This window comes from Macrobrachium rosenbergii, chromosome 7 (assembly GCF_040412425.1).
Source record: "Macrobrachium rosenbergii isolate ZJJX-2024 chromosome 7, ASM4041242v1, whole genome shotgun sequence".
Lineage (NCBI taxonomy): Eukaryota > Metazoa > Arthropoda > Malacostraca > Decapoda > Palaemonidae > Macrobrachium > Macrobrachium rosenbergii.
In genome coordinates, this window is record NC_089747.1 from 22,541,180 (window position 1) to 22,549,785 (window position 8,606).

Consider the following 8,606-nt stretch of genomic DNA (forward strand, 5'->3'; position numbering starts at 1 on the left):
TTAAGATGGACGAATTGTTAAAAGCTTTTATTCTTAAGGATGCAAGAGTAAAACAAGCTGTTAGATTTTTACAACAGATAGTTTTTGTACTAACATTTGTAGTAATTACATATTTCCACTAAGTATGTTTTGTTTTTGAATGAATGTTGTTTACATACTTAAATGGCTTGTTGACTCATTTTATTTTATTGTTATCTGTGACCCCATATTGCTTTCTTGTATATGTTATTCTCTAAACTCTGTTCAGTACCCTGAAGATGACTTTGGAATAAAGTTGAAAGTCTTGGTACCAATTCCTTTCATTTTCACGTGAGGACTTATTATATACTTCATCCACGGGACCATTGTGGAAATTACAAGATATATATATATATATATATAATATATATATATATATATATATATATATATATATATATAATATATATATATATATGTATACATGTGTGTATATATATGTACATATATGTATTATGACGGGAAGGAAAGATTCCGTACGAAATGAAAAAAAATGTTTTTGGCTTTCCTAGATATGCCATCCCTGAGTTGGGCAGGGAGAGGGACTCAACTGACATGCAGATGTTAGTCATCTTTTCAACTACAGTGGGTTTCGTCTGAAGGTTCAGTTAATGCAAAGGACCACACTTCTCTAATAATAATGTATGCAACAGTGAACTGATATTGGATCTTTCCTAGATAGTGACCCCCAGCAAAGTTCAGGGGTCGTTATCTAGGACTAATATTTCTTTGGGGTCATATCTTTATGATATTTACAGTCTTTATGTTTTTCCGGTAATCTCCATCGGGCTTGTACTAAACACGGAGCAAAGGTGGATACAACCGGGTTAAAACCCTTGGGGGTCACTATCTAGGAAAGATCCCTGATATCCTCTGGCAACAGCAATGTCAGTAAGATCAAACCTTTCTACAGTGGATATTCTGGTCTCAAGGAAATATTAATGTCGCAAACATCCTATCAATAACTTCTCATACTGTTTTACCTTTGTCATACCTCCTTGCTGAACTTTATTACAGCTAGATCATTTTCCGTAGGTCAAGAATACTTGGCTTAATTCACTAACCAATGAAAATATTTTATAATGCCTTCTGTCTCACCCAAATTTTGTTTTAAACAAGGAAGATGTATAGAGGAACAAATAATACGCTGGTTAATAAAAAAAAATGGCGGAACTAGGCAACAACTGTAGAAAAGCAATAAAAACTGACAAACCAGACTGAAAAAGCAAAATACAAAAGCCCTAGAATAAAGGAAAATGAAAGCATAAAAAATTAAGAAATTAGAAATCAAAACTGAGTTGCAAGTAATGATGAAAGGTGGGTTGAAACTTACAAGCGGAATATTTAGTGAACTGCTGCAACTCTGAATGAATCAAATAGATGACCATTAAGGAAGAATAACGCATAATTATTCAACATTAAATTCTCATCTAGTGTTACTTTAAGCTTTACCAATATAAACAATGAACAATTACATTCAAAGGGGAGTAGCAACTAGCCAAATAGAATATATCACCAATTAATCTCACATAAATGCACCAGTTTCAGTACCATTGACTCTTTATGAAGTAATTGTTTATAAAACAACACAAGAGCCCTTTGATTTCAATACCTTCCTAGATCACTTAACATTCGTGGCAATTTCAACTGGTTACAATATATATGTTCTCAATATTATTTGAAATAGCTATTTATTCTTATGATAAGGTTTCTGGACCATACATTTATTTACGATCGTCGGTGACTGTCGGTATTCTTCACACAATTCTATTTGCGCACTGTATTCCACTTGAACAGAATTATATCTACGATATTCGCACACATAACTCACGGGTTCTTTAAGCCAGGCTATCTATAATTTCCTTACCTACATAATTACTCCGTTACGTAATTTAGTTGTCTTCATACTTGTCATAGTTGATTCACTACCTATCATACGGGTACGATAAGATACGATCTGAAGTCTTAAGAAGTGGGTAATCGCCAGAAGAAAGTGGGTCACAGGGAGGTTTTCTACCCGGCACAAAATCCTGGCAGTGACTGATTTGGTCGTAGGTAATCACAGTTAATCGTAAAAAGTGTCTTAAATCAGTCGCCAGTAAAACCATGCCATTGCTACCAAGGACAGGTCATAATATGACTAGTCGCAAGAAAATTGCTCGTGAAAACGTAGCATGACACTCATGGATAAGTCGCACAAGTCGTGAGACAGTCTTGCTGAAGTCTCGGGAGATCATTTGAGACGCGTCGCCATTTGTGACAGCAATTTATTTTTTATATGAAACAATAAAAAATGCGCCGAAGTTTCTTCGGCGCAATAGTTTTCTGTACAGCGTATAATGCTTTAAGAAACTCTCAGCAACTGCCCATGAAACTCTCAGCCGCGGCCCATGAAACTTTCAGCCACAGCCTGGTGGTGGCTTGTGCTGTTGGCACCTATAGCGATGCCAGACGCACGATCATGGCTAATTTTAACCTTAAATAAAATAAAAACTATTGAGGCTAGAGGGCTGCAATTTGTTATGTTTGATGATTGGAGGGTGGATGATCAACATACCAATTTGCAGCCCTCTAGCCTCAGTAGTTTTTAAGATCTGGGGGTGGACGGACAGACAAAAAAAGCCGTCTCAATAGTTTTTTTTTTCACAAAAAAACTAAAATCGCCACGACTAAATGTTTACGGTGGCTAGTCGCCGAAGATCGCATCTCGGGTGTGCACAGAATTTTACTTCTAGGTTACGAACTGCCGATTTGACTTTGTCTGGGGGAAATTCACTCCCACAAAATATTTTACCAGAGAAACTGACACTACATCACGTGTTGTACTGGCATAACGCTTCGTACTCCACTGTTATATGAAATAAAGAAATCTATCTCCTGAGGACTTGCCACAGTTTTCTAATAGCAGACTAATCAAACATCTTTACCAGATTACTGTAGGAATTTTCAAACGCTCTGGGTTGACTAACATGTAATAAATTTTGCTCTTTAATTTATTTATTTTTACGACCGTAAAAACCGAATAGAAAGAGATATATCTATTTCGTCTTATTCTTCCCCTATTTTTCTTCATGCAACGATAATACTAAGGAGTTGAGAGAGAGAGAGAGAGAGAGAGAGAGAGAGAGAATATCGTATAATAGAATATAGAATTTATACCCTCGCGTAAAACGTACAATACCAAAATCATAGTTGTATGGAAAAAAATCAAATTATTAAAGAAGACGTTGCATGTATAAAAGTAATTGGTAATTATCCGAAGCTGATCTGACGGATTTCATTGCAAGCGAAACAGAGGGTTTCGCTTTTCTCTCCTTTCCCATTAACGACGACAAATCGCACAAAAAGAAAGATTTCATGAAATAGTTCGCATTACCTGAAAATAGGGATGAGACCCCTAAGCCTACAGTGTAGGGACCTAAGTATTTTATGTTGCATCACGTAGCATGAGCAACAACACATTATGAAGACTCAGGAACTTTGTACGGAACAAGAATATCAACAGACTACTTGTTCTCAATTTACTGAGAACAAGTGATTTAATGTACGGTCACTATTGAAGTTAATTTCCACTTGCAACCCCTGTAGGCTATCCTCTTTTTCTATTCGGGCTGCCAAGCTGCTAAGCTGCCAATCATCAGCTCTTTTTTCTGTGTTCGGGCTGCCAAGCTGCCAATTATCAGCAATAAGTTTCTAAATGTAACTCAAAGGTATATTAACAAATATGTGCCTGTACCTTACAAATTAGAGCATCCTTCTTCAAACTTTTAATAAGAGGTATATAACCGTTAGCTAACAAACGCAAATTGCTGTTTCATCTGCTTTTTAATTCTTGGCAGTCTATGAAAACCTATTAATTCAGTATCATGCCTCGCAGCTACCGTGTTTTCCTCGATCACTGAACAATACTGTTCCTTCCGTGATCCTCTCAAGTACTGCGGCAGTCTGTGTCTGATACTGGATGTACAGGTTTTACAGGACAATTTTCGAGGAACCAGTCAGTGTTCGACATACAAGCCTTAAGATCAGAACGTAAAAGTGTGATAAAATATTACATTGAATAACTGGAAAGTGTGCAAATAAAGGGATTCACAGGTGCCTGACACCATTATTTTTGGTCCATTTCATATTTTCTCAGAAAAACGCAGACAATGCTTTGGAACATAGACTATCGAAATATCTCGCAAGACTCAACTAACAGCGAGGAGGTGTTCAAAGACAACTTAATTTTTTTAAACAGTTTGTAGCTTATCTTTACGGGACATGTAACGAATGGAGTCAAGAAGACAAAGCCTTGAAGTGATGGAGAACATCAAAGACGAATGCTCCGAAGGCGATTCTGCAGAGAGCATCAGAGCAAATACCAATGGGCCTTCCCAGAATTACAATAACCGTCAAAATAATACTAATACTCTGAGACATCTGAATTCTATACCAAGAAACACTGATTGTTCAAGTATACAAGTTGCTTTAGGTGACCCTGTGAAAATGTAGCTTGCCTTCATCGACAAGAATCGTCATTAAAGGATGGAGAAACGTCCAGTTGTTGTAAAATCTGTGAGCCACCTGTGGGAACATCATATTATGATGATTGCAGTAACAAGAAAAATTCTACTGAAAGTTCAAACAACGGTGGTGATAATTATTCAAGCTCAGTTGTTGCTGACATTTGCTCAAATTTAGAGGCAGTCTCAAGATCAACGACTTTCACCGCAAATGCAGTGCCCTCTGCAAAAGATATTGAAGAAGGAGGTGACCAGATAAATCATGTTAAAGTAGTCAGTGAAACAAGGAATCAAGTTCCTAGTAGTTCTAGCGACTATGAAGATAATCGCACAACGGAAACGAATGCTGCAACGTACAAAGATGGTTGTCAAAATGGTGAATATAACAGAATAAATCAGTGTCCAAGCTCTTCTGGGTCTTTAGTCTCAACCTACAATCAAAATAGTGCTACAGAAATTAACATTACTGCATCATCCTGTTCGGAGATAAGCAGATCTCCCTCATCCATTTCCTTAAATAGTTCTGCAGCCCATTCAGAAGATGGAAATCCACCTTCTGTAAGCTCATGCAGTTCTGAAGCAAGCAGTTCTGAAGCAAGCAGTGGAGCACTCAGAGAAGGGAATGAAGGATCATTATCATCTGGATACTGCAATGCAGGCCCTTCTTTGGGGAACGGGGCACAAAGAGCATCAAGAGTTATTCACATCCAGCCCATTCTGTTAAACCCCTCACCAATTAAACCCATAAAATGTACGTGCCAGTATCGTTCACCATTTATGAAGTTGAGTCCACCTTGCTATTTTTGCTCTACTACAGATCGACCTCCGAAATACAGAGAAACAGATGGTTTTGACTGGCGAAGAGCCAAGGGCAGATTGCTTGGTGTGCTTAAGACGCTTGGTAAGAAAACCCGTATACAACAAGCTGCTTCAACATCTAGTGACTTTTGCGAAATGAATAATATCCCATTTACTATTAGCGATGGAAGGTTGCAGGAGCCATCAAACAGTAATCACGGAGAATCTCTGCCCTCCCCATACAATTCTAATAATTTATCAATAGGATCACAAGAGTCCCATATCTATACAGATGACATTCAAAGAACAGAGATTAGTATTACTGAATCTGCTAATGACAGATGTCCACAGCAAAGAAGAATTAGCAATCTTTCTGGGAGTAATAATGGAAACTTGGCCTTAAGGAGCATTTCATCAGATCCACCACCATATTTCATCGGAGGCACAGGAGTTCCCCCACCTTACTCACCTCCTACCCCATCTTCATTTGCCCAACACGATACAAATGAGCACTGGACGTCAAATTTTCACTGGCAAAATGAATATGACTTTACGCAAGTGGAGTTAAATAGAAACTGGTAATTATTTCTTGGTTTCTGTTTCAGCTACTTACCCAGTTATTGCTGTTGGCATCAATAGCCGTTCTTGTTACTACCACTAATAATAATAACTAACACCATCATCAAGATTGTATATGTGGAAGAGTGGTTCAATCTCCCGACATTGTTAGCACAGGGCAAGAGGTCATCCACCAAACCTCAAAGCTGAACACGATCATTTATGGCTTAAATGTCCTATAACAACGGATTCACTGTCCTTATTCTCAAAATTATCACTGAATATTCCACAACTGTCGTGCACGCTCTTAGATTTTAAATCTTTTTTCCTCTCTCCTTATGTTTATGCATTTAGGCAATATGACAAAGAACACAGTTATGGTATTTTTCAGTGTCTTGCTACAAAACTTAGGACCAGGTAGACAGTAGTTGATTGCATTGTTTCTATATAAACTAGCTTAAAAAATTAACTAAAATTAGTGGCAAAAGTGAAGCAAATTAAGCCCCTCCTCTTATATGAGGTAACTGTACTAAACACTAGGTTACTAGGAGTATAGTTTGGCAGCAAGATGTTACAGACCCCAGAGAACGTCCTTGAATGACAATGCCTTAAGCTGAGCTGAAGTATTTGCAGGCAATTAATTGAAAGAAAATGTGGTGGATGAAAAAGTACTTAGCATAACTAACCACTGGGCTCTACGAAGGACAGCATGTATGTCGCACAAGGTACTTCAGGCAAGCGTTCCCCATTTTCAGCAGCAACTTCTTCGCTCTTGTTCGTTTCAACAGCTATGCCACCACATCCCATCACAATTTTCATTAAATAATCCTTAATCATGTAAAAGTAGTTTCACATTTTGCAGATGGTATGAGCTTCATTTTCCGGATGCATGCACAACCCTTATGACTAGCGTTGTTTGTAGCATTCAAATTTCTTTTAATCAGTCTATACTTTGCCCAAGCTCTTTAGCTATTGGTTCTGCACCTGCACGCTTTGAAATTCCTCTAACAAAATTGGCTGGTGGTGGTGGTGTGAAAAAAAACTTGTTTTTCGCTTCCAGCCATAACGTGAACTACTGTAAAGTGGGCATATTATACAGTAAGTCCTGTTACCAGACTTCAATTGGCAATGTATTGGCAATGTACTTCGAGTAATTTGTGGTCATGATTTTTCACTTCTAGTAATGAAGTTTGATATATCTGTGTATTCAAATGGTACTTTATACATTTGAATTTTACAATCTACTTCCTTGCCGAAAGAAGGCAAGAGAATAGCCCCTTGAATTCTGAGAGAATTTTGTCATCTGAGAGTCACCTAGTGCTATATATATAAAATAATAAACCTTCATATCTCTATCTCTGAGTACTGTACATAAGTGACAACATGTCCCATCTTTTGGCATACTCACAGCTTCATATTTTTTTTTAAAGCCTCATGATGCATTGATTGTCCTTTGATCTCAAGAGTCACTCTTGCAATTTTTTTTATTCCATTACAGAATGCGATACTGAACAAATAATGAGAGCTGTCATCCTCAGATAATAAGACCACATTGTAATGGCAGAGCTATTTGGTCATGGAAATTATGTAATCACTTCTTATCTACATGATCCATTAATATCATTGTTATTCTTTGTAGAAGTTATAACTTACATATGAGGCTATCAGTCGAGAAACATGCCAAGCGCCATCCTGGGTGAAAGTATTTTTTAATTTAATTTATTATATTTTAAAAATGGCACGTGGCATGTTTCTCGACTGAAAAGCTCATATGATAGAAGATCTCTAGCAGTCATTTTAATACCAAATCCTCAGAGCAACATGGCTATGTTAATGGTAATTCAATTTTTTACTTCAACTAATGATTCAGGCAACTGGGAGCCACATCTTAACAGTTGTCTTCAAAATCTGATTCCACAGCCGATGCAACATCATCTACTCCTTAATGCTGGGGACAATCACCACGGTGGTCATCTTCGGCACGGAACCTCCTGTCCCTCTGCTGTCCTGCAGCGTCATCTTCTTCACCTTCCTGGTGTACATGCCCGTCATCTGGTTTCTGGACAACGTCATCCGGTGGCGCTCCTAGGGTTCCCTGCAGGAGAGGAAGGCCACGTTCTCTGCAAGGGCGCCATCGCGTCCGCGAGGCTGATTGTTACAAGAGGCCAGTGCTGGAATGCTTCCGGAAGGAAGCGAAAGACTAAAAATCACAAACTCCAAAATATATATACCACACAGTCGTAAAAAAAAAAAAACCATAGAAGATAGGAGAATGGCAAAAATTAAATCAGAATTATACTTTTCGTTTGCTGTTTGTATATTTCTTCTCTTACTGATTATTCATTTCAGTTTGGTTATGAGTGATTTCGGTTTTTCTGTGTGCAAACATTTTTGCAGTTTTATACTTTTCTGATATAGTTTTTCATTCCTCAATGTGCATTCCACTTTAAACTAGATTTTTTTTGTATTTTTTGTACGTTGTAAAATCAGTTGTTTTCTATAGTTGTTTGCTTTGCTGTAATTGTTCGTACCTCTGATTATAAGAAAGACTGATTATTACTAAAAACTTAGTTTCTTTTCTTTTTGGATGTACGTGTCAGATGTCAGGCGAAGTGTATATGTGTGTGTGTGTGTATATATATATATATATATATATATATATATATATATATATATATATATATATATATATATACATATATATATGTGTATATATATACATGTATA

The 8,606-nt window shown here is 37.2% G+C and overlaps 1 protein-coding gene across 1 annotated transcript; it reads left to right on the plus strand.

Annotated features, from left to right (window-relative positions):
* Nucleotides 1-4,285: 4,285 nt before the first annotated feature.
* LOC136840511 (uncharacterized) lies at nt 4,286-8,132 on the plus strand. The gene is made up of 2 exons (XM_067107168.1): nt 4,286-5,899; nt 7,800-8,132. The coding sequence occupies exons 1-2, from the start codon at nt 5,301-5,303 to the stop codon at nt 7,966-7,968; spliced, it is 768 nt and encodes a 255-aa protein (XP_066963269.1). The 5' UTR covers nt 4,286-5,300; the 3' UTR covers nt 7,969-8,132.
* Nucleotides 8,133-8,606: the final 474 nt, after the last annotated feature.

Excerpts from the sequence above, each read along its gene's own strand:
- LOC136840511 (XM_067107168.1), top strand. The coding sequence starts at position 5,301 with ATGAAGTTGAGTCCACCTTGCTATTTTTGCTCTACTACAGATCGACCT. Across the intron at positions 5,900-7,799 it reads GTGGAGTTAAATAGAAACTG|CCGATGCAACATCATCTACT; the intron begins GTAATTATTTCT and ends CTGATTCCACAG.